Here is a 22,755-nt window from a genome sequence, read left to right on the forward strand (position 1 = left end):
ATATATAGAGAGAGAGAGAGAGAGAGAGAGAGAGAGAGAGAGAGAGAGAGAGAGAGAGAGAGAGAGAGAGAGAGAGAGAGAGTAATGATAATCTCTAATCAAGGACATTATGGGACATCACTTTATTTTAAAAAAATGAAGATTTATTTTATAGTCATAATCTTTGGTTAAATAAGGTCAAGATCCTAATTAATATTTTCAACCCCAAGTTAACAAAGACATGGCCTCGTCTCAAATTTTCTGATTTTTTAGAGGATATTGAATTGGGCCTATCTAAATTAATATGATGTAATTAGATTCTACATCCCTACCAAGTGTGATATATGGACATGTGGTGTTTATAATTGAGGCTTATATAAAAATCACATGTGAAATCACTTAGTCTTTTAGTAGAATAAGGATACGATAATCTAAAGTTTCAAAAAGTGAGCTTTGAAGAATGAATAGTTAATGCTTAATGATTACCTTAAAGAATCAATGGTCATGTATGTCCTAAGGTTAAGGAATATTATGATAATCATAAAATGGTTGCTTAGCATTCATTTATCTTACTTATTGGGTCTAAAAGACCTTATTATAATGAGTGGCTATCACCCTAACTCATAGTCTGGGGAGCATGCCTAGAAAGGATAGCTCACTCGTTGCCTAATTATTTTTGGACAATTACTATATTTTTAAGTAACATCATTTTGTTTTGAAGAAACATGACAAAATATTCTTACTTATGTTCATAACAATCTCTTATGGTCTCCTTGTTATTGATCATTATATTATCTACAATCAAATTAATTATATTTTAGATTTATATGGAATACTTTATACTCATTATAAAATGGCATGTATATAATAAATCATGGTCTTACTATTCTTATACCAAGATTCAAATTTTCTTGATATTATGTTATTAACTATGTTGGTGATTCCATTTATAGGAAATCTACATAGATTGTGTATCCAACATAAATGGTTTAAGTTCTATTACATGGATGGTGTAATGATTTTTTAAAATAAAGCTATCTTCTATTTGTTTACCCAAAAGGGTGAAATAAAAAAGTATCTCTTGAAGAATTAATATGTCTTTGAAGATTTATGGAAGTTTTTTCGATGGATTTGTGTAAAAGTGTCATCTTACTATATGAGAATTGAAGTTATTTTACTCCTTCCAAAGAATCTCAATTTTAAAGAGACAAAAGTGCATTGAAGATCATGGGAACCTAAGTCAAGAAATGTGTTGCATCATAAAAGATCTTGTCACTTCTATTCAATCAAAATTACACTATGATATAAAAAGATATTGGAATATTATCCATCGCATATACAAACCTTTGTGGAATGATTGGCTCTAAGGTGATGCCATTTAGGGGGAGTGTATATGGCACCACTTAGTGTCTAAATCTTGGATGTAAGATCTAATTTAAGGAATAAGACCTTTAGGAGTTATATGCTCCAAATTCATATCAATTCTTGTCTTAAGTGATACTATTGAGGTAGATTATGCATATTAATGACACCACCTAGTGGGTAAATCCTAAATATAAGTCTGTTTGGCATAAGCAAGTCCCAATAGGCATACCATAAGACATTTAGGAATTAATAAGTCCTTTGGGAATTTTTAAGTGCTACAGGTATATTTTAAATTCTTCTCTTTGTAAATCTTCCACTTGTAAAAGTATTGTATTATATAAGAGCTACGAGCACTATGCGGTGAGTTGGGGGAGAGGCTAATTTGAGGAGCCTACGGCTCCAATATTTTTTTTAGAAAACCTCATAGAATCATTTTTAAAACACTGGGATTATAAATTATGACAATACAAGTTTTGTGTAGTCCAAAATGCATAATTTTCATGTTGGCATATATTTGTGTCCCTTTTTTATCATTATCAAAGAAGAACTATGTTACTCTAAGCTACATCATTTTTCTTTTCTGGAAATGACATGTGATGCCCCCTAATAACACTAAAGAGTGTTATAACATAATTTTATTAGGGGTCACACCCTTATGACATTTAAATATTTTTCTAATATAAGGTTATACAACCTTATATATTATATGCTTTTATTAAGCATATCCCATTTGAAATAATTATAATTTAATACTATTAGAATATTGACTATTTATGAATGGGGTTATTGAAAAGGTGAGACTAATTTTGCCAACCTTCCTCCTATATTTAAGGAGGTACTCTCTCATTTGAGAAATGTGAGTTTAGAGATTTAATGGTAAATTATATCACTATGCAAAAAAGGTATTATGGGCCATGTGGAAGTAAGGAGAAGTATCCCTAAGTCTGATCTATTTTATAATAGACTATATTTTGTATGTGTTTTAATAAAATGATGCTCTTTGGCTTTGTTTACCTGAATGGCTTTTCCCCATGTATATGTTGTGTTATCTATAAATTTATGGTTGTATGATTCTCATCTTATTTATTTTATATGTTTTTAATAATGATTAGTATCCTAAGATCATAAATTATAACACAAACTAATGTTGTATCAACAAGGATTTATATGTTTCTTAATCATATGTGGTGTATTATCCACTTTAAACTAGGTCTTTATGATCAACTAGTAGTTTATGGCCTTTTCAAAGAGAGTTGAATAGCACTGAAGTATTATAGGGCCTCCACTATATGAAACAAACCCACCCTTGGCTAAGTTTTAATGTATCCCCTATTAAATTTTATCAAGAAAATGCACAGGCTACATCTTTGCATGGTAAATTAATAAAATATATATTAAAATTCATCAATATGATTTTAAATTGAATCCACTGGTTTCTAAAGTCTTACATTTTGTGTACCAAACTAACTTATGGGAAATTAAGTTCCCGGCTAACATACTAAACAAACTTTATTCACTAATTTAATTAACTAAAATTATTTATTTATTTATTTTCTAAACTAAAATTTAACTGTTTAAAGATGTATATTACATCTAATATTTCTCCCTTATTACATGAATCTAAATAAATGACGGAACATTCCAAAAGTTGAATGCAACCATTTTGTAAACTTCGATTAAGCACCTTCACCAATCCTCATCGCTTACCCAAGAAACACTAGACTAACTCTATGAATAGAACTCTTGAATGTATAACCTACAAAACTCCTATACAAAAGGGTGAACATAAAATCTCCCCACCCTACTTGCACAATGATAGAACAAATTTCCTCTAAAATTTCACATCTCCTTTGAGTGTGTCAAAATCCCTCCTTGGTGTTGCACAAGAACTCTTTAAAAGTCTATAGATTTAGCTCCTTAGATGTAGAAAGTAGGAAGAATTGTTGAAAGTATATTTCTATTGTTTGCACAAAAACTTAAGAAGGATCATGTTGAAGCATAAAGAGGTTGTTCAAAATTACATAGGTTCTTTTATATTGGAGGAAAATAGGAGAATGGAAGTTTGTGAAAATTTCCATTCTTGTTTTAAAGATAATGCATACTTGGCCTCTCTCTTCCTAGTGGAGTTTTTCCCTAAAAGGGTTTCTCAAAATAAATCATGTGCCACATGATGATTTTGTGTTGTTTATGTGTGCCTCTTTTATGCTATCTTATGGTGATGTTATATTACATTTGTTGTTGTTATAATTTCACATAAGGTGGCATTGTTAAGTAGTTATATGTTGGTTCATTATTAGCATCATTAAAAAGATGGATTCTATCATGGTAAATCCACCTTAAGATTGCTTAATTTTGAATTTCTGTACAAATTTTAGATTTTCATATTGTAGTATTCCACGCCTGATATCTCACCAATTAATTTTATAACATGAAAAGAAATATTTAATGTTGAGTCATTAGATAGATATTGGAAATTTTCCAATATAATTATCTTTTTGAATAACTTATATACCCTTTTTATCTTCTTTTGCCACTTTCTCAAAACAATCATTTGATTTGAGTTGTGATAAATTCATAAGATATCTAGATAATGATGGCATTCCATATATATAAAAGGAATGACTTCATAAACAATGATTTGATTCCAAACAAAATTTTCCACCTAAATATTAAGAGTCTCTAGAAAGTAATTATTTAAATCTAGTTCAACATAGACATAGGCTAAGTAGATATTTTTCTCTTTCTTTTAATCTATGAGTTTCCTAAATGGGTGCCCAAAGAGTCAACCAGAATATTTATTTATACATTTTTCTAAGAAATAGGTAGAAAATAAAATAAATAGATGCACATTAGAACTTAACTTGGGAGTTTCACTCTTAGAATAAAACATAGATCCTAAGGTTTCATGAATATTCTAGAATTTCCTCCTACAAAAACTTGAACACAATCAATATTATTATTAAATAAAAAGCTCATTAGAAATTGGGATAATCTCCATTTCTCTTTTGATCAACTAATATTTATGTTTCCAAACTTCAAGTATCCAAAAAATTGAATCAAACCCTCATAAAATTACAAATGAGAAGATGCCTCTAAAAGAAAACTAAATATTCAACCATAAAGTTTGGGTTAAAAAACCATAGGAATTTCTTTCCTTCAAGAAAGACATCCATTGATTTTTAAATGATCATATTTTCCTTTTCTTAAATAAAATTATTGTCTCCAAGAAAGATCCACAATAAAGTATGTTCCAGTAGCTTCATGCATAGAATGATTAAAACTTCCACTAATAATAGATTATTGAAGGGAAACCTTGGAAGGAATGTATGGATTTTCCATGAAACCCCTAAAACTCAAAAAAAATTCTTCTTAAAAATAGATCCAATAACATTGAATTAAAAATGAAAAATAATAGAAAATAAAAGAAAAAAGAAAAAAATAGACTCACTTAAAAAATCCAAAAAATGCTAGCAAAGAAAAATTAAATTAAAAAATTGAGTAACTTAAAAGACCAAACATTAAGGAAAGAGGAAATGTTTACACTCACATGCAATGATGTACAAAGGCATGTGATGTAGTAGCAAGATTTTCAAACCCTTATGTTATCTCTTAGTCCTCATTGACCCAATCTCTTATAATTTTTTTGTTAGCATCAAAATGTTTTTTTGGTTATTTATTTTTTAAATGAGATTTTTTTATTGAGGTTGTTATGTATCAACATGATGAATTCTCCATACATATCATGCCTATCACTAATTAGAAAAGAATTATTTAAATTTTCCTCCTATATGTAGTCTTATATACCTAGAAAATTATTTAGATTTTAAATAATTAGATGATTTACCTCAACTAATTACCATTTTTTCAATAACATAGAGGAATAAACAATTCTTCTAAGATTCATCATTTTATATTTATGTGTTATTAATTTTTATAATTTACAATTCTAGTGCAATTTATTTCAACTAACATTTGAGAATGAAAATGAAAATTTTCCCCATGAGTAGGTGTAAGTATTATTTGTTAGATTAGTTTAAATTTTTTATCCTCTACATGCTAACCATCGATAGTAGATAATATTGATTGTACAAGAAATATCGTTGGCTAGAAGATGATTATGTTCCAACTTTTTAAGGTCTCAAACATTATACAGAGATAAGAAACCAAAGAATGTATAGAATAATAAATGTCAAGTGGTCATATACATATACATATATGTATATGTATATGTATAAACTAGTTGCTAGCTACACGAAAAAAATTATAATAATATGTTAGAGGATTAAATTTATAACAATAATCATATTTTCTAGTAGGGATCCACTCTTATAAAAGGTTCAACGATGCCTTTCAAAACCCTTTAGGTTTGTTTTCTCTTATCCACTTAGTGACTATTCTATTTTGGATTCATTTTGATTGGATAAGTGTTTTTTATTCCAAGAGGGTTCTGGGTGCCTTCCAAAACCAATTGTTTTTGAGACCTTTTTGGTCTTCTCTCCTTTTAGAATGTGTCTCTGGTCGAGGAGGTACTTTAGGAAAAATATTTAGGGATGCCTTTCAAAACCCTTTGTTAGTATTCCAATTCCTTGACTGTCTCTTTGTCAATGCAAGGATTTTTGTTTGGTGCATGGTTTGGGGTGCTCCCCTAAACTCCTTTGTTTTGAGAATGGGCTCCTTCTAAGGGTCGAAGACCCTTTTTCTCATTTGTTGGGTGCTCTAGCCAAAAACCTCTCTTTTAATAAGGGGGTTCCTTCTTTTTTGGGGTTGGTGGTCTCACTTCTAGTGAGTTCCTCCCTATTTTGTTTTGGGTTCAAGCCCTCTCCTGCTTTTACGATTTATTGAGAACAATAAGAGGACTAAACAATATTGTAATATCCACCTTATAGTAATTTGAAAAAAGAAAATCTAAAATTAATTAAATGAAACCATAATATAACTTTTCAATACAAGTGAAAATAGGAGCTTAAAAGTGTAACTCAAATATGTCTATTTGAATGCATGCCATGAAAAACTATTGAACAAGGTGTGTGTTCATATCAATCTAGATGCATAGTTTATCAACACTCAATGGTGAAGATATTTAGTTGTACCAAATGAATGGAGTCTTAATAGATAAGCTATATCATACCCTACTCTTTAAACCATTGAGTTGCCAAAAGTTGAGAAGATCCATAAGAGACTTCATCATAGAGAATAGAAAAAATAGGAAACTACTCGAAGAGCATTGATGATAAATTGATGTTTATTTTAAGTGACACACTTGCCATCAACAGTTAATCATAATTGAGAATAACATTAAGTATAAAGTTTTAAAATATTTAAGTTAAATTGTCTAATTATTCTTGAGAAAATTTCTTCTATCATCTTGTTTAAAATTATTATAATAATCAATTTAGAATAAATAAAAATTTAATTTAATTTAATATAAAATAAACTTTCTTACAAAAGTACATTTCTCTTTATTAAATTGAAAAGAGTTTGTTAAAATATGTAATTATAATTCTATGAACGATAAATGATTTTAAAGATTAGTATAAAAGAAGAACATAATTAATTTAACATTAGTATAATAGTATACCATTCTTCAAACCTTAAAACCCATTTTTTAAATATGTATATCCAAATGTATAGGTTTAATATGATGATGGACCCAAAATAGTCATAGAAGAAAAACACCTACCTTAAAACCATCTTTTTCGTATCCCAATATATAGTCTAAATGCAATGTTTGCTATCATGGACAAATTTCAATTAGATAACACTAAACATCCCCCTAAAAGCACCTTTTGGAAGTCGAGCTAAGATTTGCATATGAGATATTATGCACACTGTAAATTATAGCCTTTGCTATTTCATTTTGTTTCTAGAATAACTCACCATTCGTATTATTATGAGATTTGTGTTAACGGAATATATTTAAGTTTAATATGTGTTTAGTTGTGTGATTTAATTTTATTGACTGTCAAAGCTTATTTAGATTAATCAATACAATTTAAACAATTGAAGTAATATATGTGATCAATAGTAAAAGAATTGAAAAAGTTAAATACCATGGATGCCAGTTTCCCCTTCTTGAAAGGAATTCAACTTCTTCTTTTTTGAAACCTTATTTATCCATTAAAAATAAAAAATCTCATCGTTATTTTTTTTGTTGAAATAAAATTCTATTTAATTTTAAATATGTGAAATATATATTTTATTTAACATGAAGTAGTAAGCGTCTGTTATACTTTATCCACGTTAACTGTTGCAAATGCTAGAATGAATATCGGCGCTCATTCAGTGGGGGAAATGACAGTCTTTTCACTCGCTTCATGTCAACAAGAGCAAACCAACAAAATCTATGATAGGCCATGGGCCCCCAAACATCTGAGTTTTCTTAACAATCTGTAATCATAAATTATTAAGAGAGTTCATAGTTCCATACATGACTACGATAACTTAATTATGTTGTGGATCTCCTCCTCGATTAAGCTTAGGATTGGTAGGTTGTGTTTCTGCTGCTGCCGCTACAATAATGAAAATGAAGGCCAAACTGATGATGAAAGCCATGATCAAATTAACCGCTCTGGGTGAAATGACAATCTTTCCTCTAGCTCGTCTACTCTTCAGGTGTTTGGATGTCTTCACAACATCAGAAAAAGCATAGGGGCTCTTTGGGTCGATCACAGGTTTCAGCTTCCCGCTATCAATGTATTTGCCGAGCCTTTCCAGATCACTGCCTTGGGGTTTCACAATAAACTGCAATGCTCTCGGATGCGGGGGAAACGATGCAATGTCCACGATTTTACCTCCCTCCTTTACAACCACATAAGATTTGAATGATTCGCCTGTAAACAAAAAAAGTTTCAGAATTTTATCCTTCTAAACCCTCTCCGATTTATTCAAACAAAATAACAATTTGTAACCCTACCTATGGTGTCGAAAACAAAATCGAATTTCTCATCCACTTGCTCGTAGCTCTGCTTGGTGTAATCTACCACCAGATCTGCCCCCAGGCTTTTCACAAACTCAAATTTCCCCGTGATGCAACTCGAAACAATTCTAGAAGCTTCGAAAACATTCTTCGCCAGTTGGATGGCCAGGCTACCCACACCGCCCGCGCCTCCCACGATAAACACGCTCTGCCCCTTCTGAAAATCAACGGTGTCGAACGCCTGCAGCGCAAGCGGCAAAGTGGCGGCTTCCTCGAAAGACAAACTGCTCGGCTTCAACGCCAACATGTGATCATCCGCCACCGCAAAGTCTTCCAGAGCGCCCGCCTGCTTAGGGTTTCCACCCGTGAAATCGTGAATGTTGCCGTAAACCTCGTCGCCCTTCTTAAACTTCGACACGCCGGCAACGACTCCTGGTAATGCAAACCCCGGCACCATCTGTGAACCAGACCCCAAACAAATGAAATTTTTTATCTACCTTAAATTAAAGAAATCCAAATAAAAATTTAAATCATAAATGAACGAGGGTTTAGTTCAGTATACAGCAAACGGGGCATTTGCGCTGCGCAAGACTGCACATTGGCGCATCTTGTATTCCACAGGATTGACAGAAGCTGCACGAACTTTAATCAAAACGCTGCCGGATCCTGCACTTGGAACGTCGGGAGATCCATTCTCCTCGTCAAACCGTGCCTTCTCCATTTTTACTCACAACAGCCGATCTTGTTGCCTTCCCACCATTCAACATGAAGCGAAGGAGCGAAGCGGACCTTTTATAACACGTCGATGACAATCTGATGACATCACAACGCAATAACAACAGTAAGTACATTGAACAAAAGTTGTCCAATTCAAAGTGCATATCGGCAGCCTCTTGCACTTTTTTAAAAAAACAATGAGAAGCCTTAATGTGAACATAAAAATAGAGAGAAGAACAAATTTCTAAAAGAAGACTAAATGTTTTCTTGTTTGTTTTTTAAGGATTTCTAGAACAACTCAATATCATTAAGTGCCTCTAACATGTTGTTAACAAGTAACACGTACATTCCCACTAAATCAAGAATATGATAAGGATAATGTTGGAAGTGCAATTGTTGAAAAATACAGATAAGACAGGAATATATATAGCCATACGGCCTTCAGATCTAGGACTTTCCGAGATGCGTGAACAAGCCGGGATCCTAATCCTGAAAAGTCAATATATTAAATTAATTTGTTACACTTGTGTGGTCGAGATATCTTAATTTATTATTATTTTCTTTTTAACTTGGAACATAAGTTATAATGGAATTCACTAATTTGTGACCCTTGTGTGACCGAGATATTTTAATTTATTATTATTTTCTTGTTAACTTGGAACATAAGTTATAATGGAATTCACGACATTGGTGGCCACAAAGGTTACATACTCTCTTTCCTAGGCACCTTGAAACGTTATAGAGCATCATGTAAAAGCATATGTGTGAGTATCTCCTACTTCGACAAGTAGGTGTAAAGAGATCATGTGTCACATATAGGGATACACCATTAATAATAGGGAAAAGTTTATTTAATCACACTTCTGCATTTAACCACTCACTCTTTGTAACAACATCATCATCCATATCCTTCCCATATCCAAAACATGACCATGACTTATTGATCTAGAAGCATGTGCATTCAATTATGTGTTTAAAAGTAAGGACTCATTATTGTTGTGGTATCTTTGATTGACTTTATATGATATTGTTATTGAATTATTTTGGACATCCATTTAGTAAATATTTTTCTTGTAGGTCATGAATTTATCAATATTAGCTTTCAAAAAATGATATGCCTTTACTTTTCTTGTAGGCCATGCATTTACAAATATTAGCTAACAAATGATATGCTTCGGTAAATTTTTGGGCATCAATGTAGGTTTTCCTACAAACTTATATTTTCATTCTCTAAAAAAAATTGTTTTCATAATTGATTTGCATGGGATTAAATTAGTTTTCAAGATATCTTGTCATAAAGATTATCCAAAAAGATTCCTTCAATTTTCAAAAATCAATATCTACTCATACTAGAAAATTTTATCATCATTTATTTTGTATGATTTAATAAAATGTTTAAATTCAGCATTACTTTATTCATCATGCTTTGATATACTAAAATCATGCTAATTGATTACGATAGAACACTTATTTGTACTCATTTCTATAAGCACTATTTTCATGTTCTTGTCTTCTATATTTTCCATTATTTTTACATTTGCAGCCTCTACATTCAACTCTCATATATTCATCTTATTCATGTTAGTGTCTTCAATTTTGTCCTCTTCTACAATGTTGTATAAAATATCATGCGTCAAAGTCTCTCTATCTCCTCTCTCTTTGTCATTTTGCCTTTTTTTTTTGGTGTGCTTCAATTTTTTCAAGTTACATGAGTTTCTTCTTTCTTTGTTGATTCTCATTTGATCCCATAAGTACCAAATCATCTTGATAAATGATCAATTTTTAATTAAATTCATTTTCTCAATTGCTCTAAAAATATTTTAATTCTGATAGCATCATAAATTGCCACCAAGTCAATTTACACCTCATGTTTGTGTCCCTACCTTAGCATGTCCTATCCTCATCACCTATCTAGGTCCATTTAGTGCCTATTCTCTAGTTCTAAAGCCATGAACACCCATCGGTGGGTACCCCTAGTGGGATACCCTTCCCCTTGAGCTTTATCTTGGTCCCTTAAGTAGAAGGACTATGGTACCCAGCGTCATGGTCCCTCTCAATGGGGCCCAAATTTGAATTGAGGTAGGAGTGGTATTTTCCTGATGGGAGTTGATCCCCATGTTTCCACATGACTGTTAGAGGTTAGCCTAATCGGTAACTTATGTAAAAACCCCTATATAAAGACATGTTATCATATATCAATTCGAAGTCTCCATCTACATTCAACCTAAATCATTCTTGCATCCGTGAAGCATTCGTTATCAAGCATTTTTAGAAGTCTTCAGGCTGCATATTCATCATTCAATCACTGTGGAGAAAAAATACATCATTCATATGCAAGCATGTGTGTGTGATTAGGGTTTTTTCACGTTCATGCCATTTCATACAACATATGTGATTACATTCAAAGAATTAAAGCATCATCATCAACAATTGTAGATATGAGGTATATCTATGTAGCATTTATTTCAGTATTTAACTTATTTTGTTCAAGGTTAATTCCTAAACTGGGGTTTAACATAGGCAAACCCTATTCCCAACAATCTCCCCCTTCTTTCTATGTGCAAGAAATAGGTATAGAGTTATGTTTGAGAGGATCAAGAGGATTCCTCTAGATAAAATAAATTCCCCTTTCGATGGTGAGAAATTCGAAGGACTACGAAGACCACCACCATGGTCCCAAAAAATCAAGTCGAACTTCTAGGAGCATATCTAAATCATATTCTTTTAACTAGATCCAAGTCAGTGTCTTCGTACGATGACTGTAGCTCACTGTTTATGCTAGATCTCTTGAATATTCACTCATTTACCCTAATTTTAGTATTTTCACAATTCAACATAGAAAGAGGGAATAAAATCCTAACCACAAGTGGAACCTAATCAAAATTTCAGAGCTCTCTTCCTAGAGGGATTAAGCCTAGATCTATTAGGTACCTCCCTCTTTCAAATCTAATGGTCTTTTAAGCAAAATTTAGGATTTTGCTACCTTATTTATTGAAAACCTAATTTTCACCTATTACATTTTGGCGAGCCCAACTCCTTACACCACTATGCCTTTTGAGCTTGAGATCTCTTCTCCTACAAGGATCCTCTTTACGTTTGGTGCAAGATATATCTTTTTCAACTATCTTATCCTTGCTTGTAAGAGTATTACCTCTTTAGCTTAAATTTATGAACATTGTTGCCTAAAACGATATCTCCTTGGTGTTGAAGGTGGGTATCCCTTATATTAGCTTCCTTAAGACATCAATATAGGTCTATGTTGGCATCTTAAGGGGGGACATACATATCTCCCTCTTTGATTAGTATTGAAATATATTTTTGAATTTCTTAAATAGGGTGTTCATTCTCAAAACTAGAAAAAACAAACTCTCACATGAGATGTCCTCAAAACCAAGCATATATTTGTCTACATAGGGTTACACATTCTCAAAACCAGAGCAAACAAACTTGTATATGAGATGTTTTTGATACCAGACACACATTTGCATTTTCATTTCATATCTTACACATGTTGTTGCATGCTCAAAACCAGAGAAAACATACTCTTATACATGATTCTTAAGACCTAAAAGACATCTAGAATGTGTATCCATACTTTCTCTCTTTCTTCTCATGAGCTCATAGCTTTTCTATTTGTAGTTCATGGATGATGTGTGCTCATACTCTTGCTCTTTTTATGTGATCACTTGTGTGTTTTAGATGGCATTTTCAAGAGTGATATTAGTGGTTGAGACATTTTGATATCAAGGTCTCTTTAGCTAGTAGACGTGAGGTCTTACTTTTGGTGTTAAGCTTTTTCATGTTGTGCATCTTTTTTGTATTTTTCCTAAATGTTCACATTTGTTTGTCTTTGTTTTCCTTTTGTTTTGTTTTTTGTGTTCCTTTACATGTGATTGAGTGAGATATGATCCTAAGATTGGGGGCTTAGTTCCTCAAAATTAGTGATGCCTTACACTCCTTGTGATTATGCTCCAAATTGCTCCTCTCTTTCATCTCTTTACCCTCCTTGTGATTATGCTCCAAATTGCTCCTCTCTTTCATCTACTTTACCATGAGTATTTTCATAGGGTCATACTCTTGTTAAAGTAAGGGCTAAATGTAGCATCTCAAATTGTCATCGAGCTTATGCCACAAAGTAACCGCATAAACTTTCAATTTTTTGGCCATATTTTGGACACCTATAAGGATATCATGCATATCATGCATTGTTTCCTTCCATCTCACTTCCATCGCCATTTGCAAGGCTTGAAATCATAAACAAACTGTCTCTTGAATTAATTAAAAATATTGTAGAGATTAAAGCTATGAGATTTCCACAATCCATCTTATATTCTTATGTATTTTTATGGATTCGATTGTGTGTATTTTTTTCCCTCAACGTTTCAAATCACACTCCATGATTCATCATCAGAATGAAAATAATTCCAAATACATGAAAGATGTTGAGTTGCAGATTTGAGACGGGCTACCAAGCATCATATTTGTTTGGAGGACACACCATATGATGCTCCAAACAAATATGATGCTTGGTAGTCTGTCTCAAATCTGCAACTCAACATCTTTCATGCCTTTGGAATTATTTTCATCCTGATGATGAATCACAAAGTGTGATTTGAAACATTGAGGGAAAAAAATACACACAATTGAATCTAGAAAAATAAATAAGAATTGTAGAGATTGTTATGGAAAATAAAAGTGAAATTGATGAGAAAAGAAAATGAATGCTTGTTGAGATAAGAATGAGAAGCAAAATGAGATCTATAGAGAAGTGTACTATCTTCTTTTGATCCATATTTGAGAGACTGAGGCAAATTATTCTTACAAAATGTCTTAATGTAAGGGGAAGTACATACAATTTAGGATCTGTTAGCTTATTTTAAGTATGTAGTTGATCACTTGGTTCATTTTACAAGCTATCTTCTCCTTGTTTACAACAAAGTAACATGGAACAAATGCAACAAAGATCTCATTTCATTGGCAGATAAGAATCTTAAAATAAAAATTATTAGAAAGATTTGAATCATGAAATTAGGGATGATGCAATATTGAGTGTTCTCTAATATTGGCAATAACAAAATAGTCTATAGGTCTTGTATCCTCCAAGTACGTTTTTTTTTAATAGTGAAGAATGTTATATTTTTATATTAATATTTCAAAAAATTAATATATAATTTATGTAAAAAGTGGATCAAATGGAACTATATTGGTTAAATTCTAAGCTTAAATAAAAAGGATAAAATAAAATAGTTAAATTGTAAGTAATCAAAGTTACATTAGGAGGAGGACGGGGATTACGGCCAGTGGTTTCCTATGCATTCAAAAGGTCATGGCTATTAATAATGGGTTTGGAGATCATGATGGAAGTGTGGTGATATTAATCATCTTCTTATTGAGCAATGGCATGTATAGGTAATGATAGGATTTAAGTGAGAATAGTTTCTAATGTTAGCAAACTGCCATGACCATGCTAAAAAGAAAAGGAACATCCACATCGTAGAGGAGCCCATCCACATCAAGGATGTATAGAGCCTTGTGAACCTTCATGGCCATGCTTTTAGTTATGACTATGAGTACATCAATGCTTACACGGAAAGAGACATGCTCCTGTGGCAATTAAAATTCAATTATACTTCTTTCATATAAATACTTTAATTATTTCATACTTCTAATGATGAATTTTACATATATTATTTCTTATTTAGGTTTTATTTTTATTTCGAGGGGAATGTTTTAATATATAAATATGTTGACTAAAAATATAATTTTTTGGAGGTCCCTAGTTCTATATTATACACCTATCATTTAAACATTTTACTGGGCACATACCACTTATCTTTCTTTTTATGTCAATTTGCTCCCTCCCACATATTTATTACTCCTATATGTACACTTATTCCCATGCACATACTATTTATTATGATTAAATATTTTTTATTAATACTAATTTTAATTATATGTTTAAATTTAGAAATATGAACTTGTCCCCATTATATAAAATTTAAATCTGACCCAATTCCACTATATCTTCTTACTTATAATTGACTAAACACTCATGATATTTGAATCTGTACAAGTGGGAAATGAGCTTTACCTTGTCTATGGACTTTCCTTAAATTTCATCACTAGCTTCTCTTATCTTACTAGCTACTAATACATTTACAATATAAATTTGATCAGAAATCGATCTTCCAAATAGCTTTCTTGTCCATTTTTAGTTTCAAGGAGTTTAACACATAAAGATTTGTACGTTTTATCAAATAACTTTAACAATTATGCAAATGGAAAGATGATTTTGTATGTAGCGTTGTATGTTTAGCAATGGTTATGGATTTCTTGACTTAGAATTTAAATTCCAATTATTCGATATGAGAGCATGCAAACAAGGATTCATAAGTGCAACTTTATAAACTCAATACAATAATACGAGTTGAATCATTCACAATGAGTTGATCTATTATCAAAATGATGTTTATGATATCTTGAATTACATAAAATTTTAATTTTAATTGGTGATAACTAGCCTAGATTTCTTGATACATCTATCTAAAATACCCCGAGAGATATCAGTCTTGAGGTGTCTATCTATTCTCAACAACAATTTTAAATAGGTGTCTTGAGACTGATATCTCTCGACATATTTTAGATAGATGTATTAAGATATCTAGGCTAGTGAAATAACTAATTTAAATAATTTAAATTTAATTTAATTACTTAAATAATATACTTTAAAAAAAAGAAATGAAATTAAATTAATTAAATAATTAAAAAATATACTTTAATAACATAAACTAAAATAAATTAAATTAATTAAACAATATACTTTGATAACTAAAATTAATTAAAAAATTAAACAATATACTTTAATAACCTTTACTAAATCAAATTTAATTAATTAAACAATATAACTTAATAAGAATTATCTCTTTGCTTAGTTAATTAAATTTCTCTACATTTATATGTTATTGTAACTTTGTAATATTACATTCTTTTAATCTTAATTTTGTTTTACACATCTATTTAATACATTCAAATTTAATATTAAATTTGTTGGAAACTTACCCAGAAAAAATATTATCTATTATAAAGAATATTTTATAAACTAAAAATGACTTACCTTGTTGATAGAATATTAATATTTTAGGCTCATTAAAAAAATGGGATACTCTATTTTATTTTTCTTGAAGAATTTCATAGAGATAATAAGAAATATCAAATGATGGGCTTGTTGATACTATGCTTAGCAGTGTTATATGGAGATTGGTAAAGAAATGGAATAAAATAAAATAAAATAAATTGAGATTTGATGATGAAGATTATGAAAACCATTCTAGAAATAGGATTTTTTTTAAGATTAGTTTGAATGTTTGTTTTAATAAAGTCAAAATTACTAGTGTTAAATGAAAAAAAAATCACTAAAGGTGAATTTGAATTATTTTTACCACTTAATAATGAATTTGAACTATTTATATTGAAACAATGTCTTACACATTTGTGAACTTAGTCATACATGTATTATTTAGATGGATTGTGAAAAAATGAATTTTTTAAATTTATTTGAAAGATTTACTATTATACAAATTTGAATTAGCTCATATCATTTTAAATTTGAGACTTCTTAAGTTTTGGAATTGTGAATTTAAGATATCTTTTATTTTAAAATTATAAATTTGAATTTAATTTTTTTTAATTGATTTGTAGGATTTTTTTTAAGAATTCATTTAGGAGAAACAAATAAATATTAAAAGAGCTAGAAACTAGAATTTAATAAACAATATTTTAAATTTTTTAGTTTTATTTCTTTCTTTTTTTGGTTTTCCACTCATGAATTATGCTATTTTGACTTTATTTTTTCAATTCACTACAGTATTTGATGAATTCTATTTAGTACTTTATATCATTGGCATCTTTCTAATTATAATAAGATTTTTTGTGCAATCAACTTAAGAATTATAATTTAGTGCTTAAGGGAATATCTTAGTAGTGAGGGGTGTAAAGATTTGTTTATTCAATATGTGAATGAATGTGTTGGTCATGTTTCAAGGAAAGACGGGTTGAATTGGATTTATTGTTCTAGAGAATCAAATTTGGTATCAACATTAAACATGTTCATTCTGACTTTCTCCTTGATCTTATCTTTTGTAATTTCTTTATAAATCTAGAAAAGTTTGGATTAGATTAGGATTTAGAAGAAGATTCAACTTGTATTGTATTTTAAAAGGATATATTTATTTAATCATATGCATTTTTTATTATTGATGTCCATACATGAATATGAAAAAAAAAATGCAGTGGAGTTTATGTTTAATCATTTGATTAATCAATTTTACAAGTTTTATTTATTGATCTATCTTTGATTAAAATAGTAATCATGACAGTTTTCTTTTAGTTTTCAACCAAACTTATAGTGAATTCTTCACTATAGGTGGTAGATTCATCCCACTTCAGCATTCAATGGATAAGAATCTCCCCAACATCCATCTTGACCTCCCTACTTTGATTTAGTTATAGTATTTTGGAGTTTTAATATAGTTCTATCACAGGCCAAGTCTCAACAAATGTGCCCATTTTGGTGGCCTATCAGTTATATATAACTTTTTTTTGTTTTAATAATCATATTGATAGTTGAAAACCTTTTTTAACAGAATCATGCCATTACAACCTCTTTGTTTCCATGTAAGGCTTTACACCATTTGACTTCTGTTGCCTCTTAGAATAAACTATTCTTGATCATGAAAAATGAGCCTACCAATTGATTTAGTTAAAGTCATGAAAAAGTAAACAAGTCTATTATTGTTCAATAAGACTCCACCAATTGACTTATGTAATCTCTTAGAATAAACTATTCTTGGTTATGATAAATGAGCCTACCAATTAATTTAGTGAAAGTCACAATAATTTAAAAAAATCTATTATTATTCAAACTGAAATACTTTGAAATATAAAATACACCTTGATTTTGGAAACCTACGGCTGATATATGCACATTTTTCTTTTTTAATAATCATCTTCGCATTTGAATTTTTTTTTCCAAATATAACCATGCCTTTGCAATCTCATTCTCGTCATTTGAAACCTCTACACCAATTGACTTCTGTGACCTCTCATGACGAATAAGCCTATTTCCAGAGCCCTAAAAAAACACAATGAAATCAAAATTGTAAATACTTTCACATGGATCTATTGCTTCTCAACTGACACAGATAGATGGCGATTCACACCAGAAGTAGCAATTAACATGCAAGGCTGATCAAACCTCTTACATGATGTTTTGTTTCTTTCTTGAAAATCTCTTTATTCTCCATAGTTATTATCTCTCAAGACTTCATGCATTCACAGTGTTGGCGTAGCGACTATATCCACGATGAGATCCCTCTCAACCACAAGTACATGCTTTTGGTGTGATGGCAAAATCTACATGGTATCAGAGCGTGGGTCATCGGTTCGAGTCCCTCGAGCTCTAGACCCTTCATCCGCGTAAGCTTGGCTTATCGACGTGGTACGTAGTGGGTACGAATCATACATGGTACGTGGTTGTATCAGGCTCTATCGTGTGGGAGGGTGTTGACGTAGCGACTATATCCATGATGAGATCCCTCTCAACCACGAGTACGTGCTTTTGATGTGATGGCAAAATCTACACACAGATGACCTAGGGGCACCTGTGGGATGGGGAGAAAGGTTAAAATGGGAGGGGGCTGCTTGGGGGCAGGAGCGAGGGGTCGAGGGGCATGCGGTACTGGGGGTGAACGAAATGTGGACGGGGGGCAGGAGGAGGCAGAGGCGAGGTGGCGGGTGGAGGGGGCGGCGGAGGTGAGGTGGCGATGGAGGAGGGGGCAGAGGCGAGATGGTGGGGGGCGGGGATATCCGTATGGTGGAGGCGAAGACGGGTATGGTGGGGGAGGTGAATGATAATCGTGGCCATTGTTTCCATGAGGAGGTGGCGGTGTTAGCACAGGTCTCACTGGTCTCCTTGTTCTTGGCCTTGACATTGGCACTGATCTGGGCAAAGGCTTCTATCCATATTTTGGACGCCGCTTATCAGGGTATCGAGCATTGTTTCTTTCCAACTAACTCACATCACCATTTGCAAGCCCTGAAATCATAAGCAAAGTTTCTCTTGAATTAGGTAAAACTGCTGAGAGATAAGTATGAGAAGCAGCATGAGAGCCATGGAGCAGCACATGATCTTTTTCTGATCCATATTTGAGAGAATGGTACGAACTATTCTTACAAGATATGTATATGTAAGTGGGCGTCCAGATAATTTAGGAGCCTTGCACACAGTTAAACTTTTTTTTTAGTATCTACTTGATCGCTCAGATTCGTTTTACAACCCATCTTCTTCTTGTTTACAGTGAAGTAACATAGAGCAAATGAAGAACTCATTTCCTTTGTGGTTTAGAATCTTACAATAAAATTTGTTAACAAAATTCGGATCGTGAAATTAGAGGATGGCGCAATCTTGAGTGTCCTCTATTATTAAGGATAACAAAATGGATCGTAAAAGGTGGGTCAAATAGAATTATATTCTGAAAAAGTTTAAATAAAAAAAAGAAAGTTAAATCATCAAGCTTATATTAAAAGGAGGAAGATTACGCTGAAGTGGAGGTCTCATAAAAGATCATGGCCATTAATAATGTGTTTTTGACTTTCTGTTGGAAGCATAGTGTATAAATGAAATAACAAGATCTAAGTGAGAAATGTTTAGCAACTAGTATGATCATGTTAAGAAGCAAAGAAACATCTGTATAGAGCCTTGAGAACCTTGATGGCTATGCTTTGAGTAATGATTATGCGCAGATTGTTGTTCACATGACAAAGAGACATGTCCGTGTGGCAAAGAAAATTTAATTATATTTCTTTTATAAAAAATATTGTAGTAGTTGATATTTGTAATGGTGAAGATTACATATTCACATTATTTCTTATTTAATTTTATTTTTATTCTAACTGAACTGTTCTAATACATAAAGATGGTGATTAGTAACATAATTCTATGAAAGTTCATAATTCTATATTATATAGCTATCATTTACGCATGTTCTTAAGGACTTACCACTTATCCTTCTTTTCATATTAATTTTCTCCCTTCCACATATTTATTGCTCTTATGTTTAATTTTTTCCTTTCCACATATTTATTGTCTCCCATGTTATACTTATTCCCATTATTCCCATACACATGCTATTCATTATAATTAAGTCTTCTTTTTTATGCTAATTATAATTATATGATTGCTATTATCAATATGAACTCATCTCTATATAAAATTTAAATTTGTCCAACTTTCCACTTTATCTTTCTTAGTAATAACTAACTAACCCTTGTGATATTCAAATATGATTAGGTGGGCAATGGGCTTTACCCTATCTATATGCACTTTCCTTAAATATCATCATTACCTTTTTATTATTGACTACTGATACATTTACAATATAAAGCTGACAAGCAATTGATTTTCTAAATTGCTTTCTCATTCATTGTCAATATCCAAAGTTTAACATAGGATGTTTTGTTTTGATAGAACTTTTACAAATATACAAAATAAATAGGTTTTATTACAAATTTGCACTATCAACCAAAAATAAAATTGAAACTCAAGTAAAATGAATTGTATGATAAGAAATGATCATGGATTTCTAGACTTAGAATTCAAATTACAATTATTTAAATCGTGAGCTTAAATTTGATCAGAATACATGTAAACAAGGATTCACTAGTAGCCTTATGAATTCAAGACAATAATATAAGGAGTTAAATAATTTGTAATATGTTGATATAATCCCAAAATGATATTCATGTTTATCTGAATTACATTAAATTTGATTTTAATTGGTGATAACTAGTTTAAGATGATTAAGTACTAATATTTTAAGCTCATTAAAAAATGATGTAATACTATGTTTTATTGATCTTGCAAAACTTTATAGAGGTAATAAGGAATATCAAGTATGACTTGATGGGCTTGACGATACTATAACTAGAGGTGTTATATGAATATTGCTAAACAAGTATGAGTAAAAAAAAAATGTTGAGATTTGATGATGAATATTATGAAAATGGTATTAGAAATAAGTTATTTTCTTGAATATTAAATTTGAATGTTTATCTCAATAAGTCAAAATTATTAATTTTAAATGAAAATATTTCTATTGATGATGATTTTGAATTACTTATATTGAAATCATGCACTACACATTTATGAACTTAGTGAATACATTTATTATAAATGAGGTTGTTAGATAGTAAAATTTGTTTATTTATTTCAATGAATTATTGTTATATGAAATTGAATTAGGTTATATCATTTCAAAGTTGGCATCTTTTATTTTTTGGAACTATGATTTTCAAACATTTTTTATTTTGGAATTATATTTTTTGTAAATTATCAAGTAAACTTCTTACGTGACCAATGACACTAGTACAACATGCCCTTAAATACCATGTAAAATGATTTTTACTTGGAGCTATGAACATGTGAGGTCACAAATGGGGGACCTTATCCGAGAATTTAATAGAGTTGAGGCTCAAACATGTAAGAACATTAGATCACCAAAGGCCCAAGTCACAATGGCCCAGCAAGGATTTGAACCTTAATGGTCACAACAACAACAACAACAACACGTAACCAACAACTATGGGAAGAATCCCTTTGGAATCATAAATTTGAATTTAATTTTTATGATTTAATTGTTGTGATACTTACCTGATTATCTTTGATAAGAATATATTTAAGGGCAAGAAATAAATATTGCAAATGGCTAGAAATAAGAAGCTTAAAGACAATATTTTAATTTTTTTTAAAATTCTCTCTATTTTTTGGTTTTTCAAACACGATTTATGCTATGTTGGTTTTATTACTACAATTATCCTAAATATTTGATGAATTCTAGTAATTACTTTATATCATTGACATCTTCATAACTATGGTGAGATATTTTTTCAATCAGCTTAAGCATTTCAATTTAGTGCTTAATGAAATATATTCAGTAATGAGAGATGTGAAGATGTATTTATTCAATTTTTAGATTGTTAGAATCAAGGAACACTAAGAGGGGGGGCTGAATCAGTGTTCTGCAATTTTTAATCTTCTTAAACTATTCTTTAATCCACTTAATGCAAATGAACAAGAGAGATAAGCATAAGCAAAACACACACAAAACTACCACCATTACACAAAGATTTTGTACGTGGAAAACTCGGTCAAGGGAAAAACCATGGTGAGAATCCTACCCATAGTAAGATGATACACTGTTAGAAGTATGTGAAAAGTTTACATAGGAATGCACATGCATTCAGGCACACTAGCTAGAGCTCACTACTCAAATACAATAGGGGCTACAACCCCAAAAGGCTCATTTCCTTACAAAGAAATTATAAAAGGGTAACACCAAGATTGAACTATGAATTAGCATCTATAAATGCTTGGGATATGTTTAGTTTAAGCACAAAGTACAACTATCTCACTTCTCTGTTTTGCTGATCTGCTTTAATCCAGAGCAAAAATCCTTCAATGGCGCACGTGAAACTGCGCACAATCACACATACATACCACTCGCATACTTCATAATATGGAAAATGAATTTTCCAATCTCTTATATATATCCGCAACATGAATTTATCTCACCAACAAGTCGGCTTCAAAAAAAATTGTAAAATTTGAAACATGTAAGATGTGTGGGCTGAATTCGTTCCCCAATGCATGTGCGGACCAAAATAAATTGACTACACGCTACCCACATGTCGGCCAAACAACCTTGAACATAAAATAAATCACC

General features: G+C 31.1%; 1 protein-coding gene across 1 annotated transcript; it reads right to left on the bottom strand.

The window, feature by feature from the left end:
* Positions 1 to 7,625: 7,625 nt before the first annotated feature.
* On the bottom strand, positions 7,626 to 9,010 carry LOC131054159 (2-methylene-furan-3-one reductase). Its single transcript, XM_057988623.2, has 3 exons — positions 8,823 to 9,010; positions 8,258 to 8,717; positions 7,626 to 8,174 (listed from the first exon to the last, which is right to left on the bottom strand). The coding sequence occupies exons 1-3, from the start codon at positions 8,979 to 8,981 to the stop codon at positions 7,786 to 7,788; spliced, it is 1,008 nt and encodes a 335-aa protein (XP_057844606.2). The 5' UTR covers positions 8,982 to 9,010; the 3' UTR covers positions 7,626 to 7,785.
* Between the last annotated feature and the right edge of the window lie 13,745 nt (positions 9,011 to 22,755).

This window comes from Cryptomeria japonica, chromosome 9 (assembly GCF_030272615.1).
Source record: "Cryptomeria japonica chromosome 9, Sugi_1.0, whole genome shotgun sequence".
In the NCBI taxonomy this organism is placed as follows: domain Eukaryota; kingdom Viridiplantae; phylum Streptophyta; class Pinopsida; order Cupressales; family Cupressaceae; genus Cryptomeria; species Cryptomeria japonica.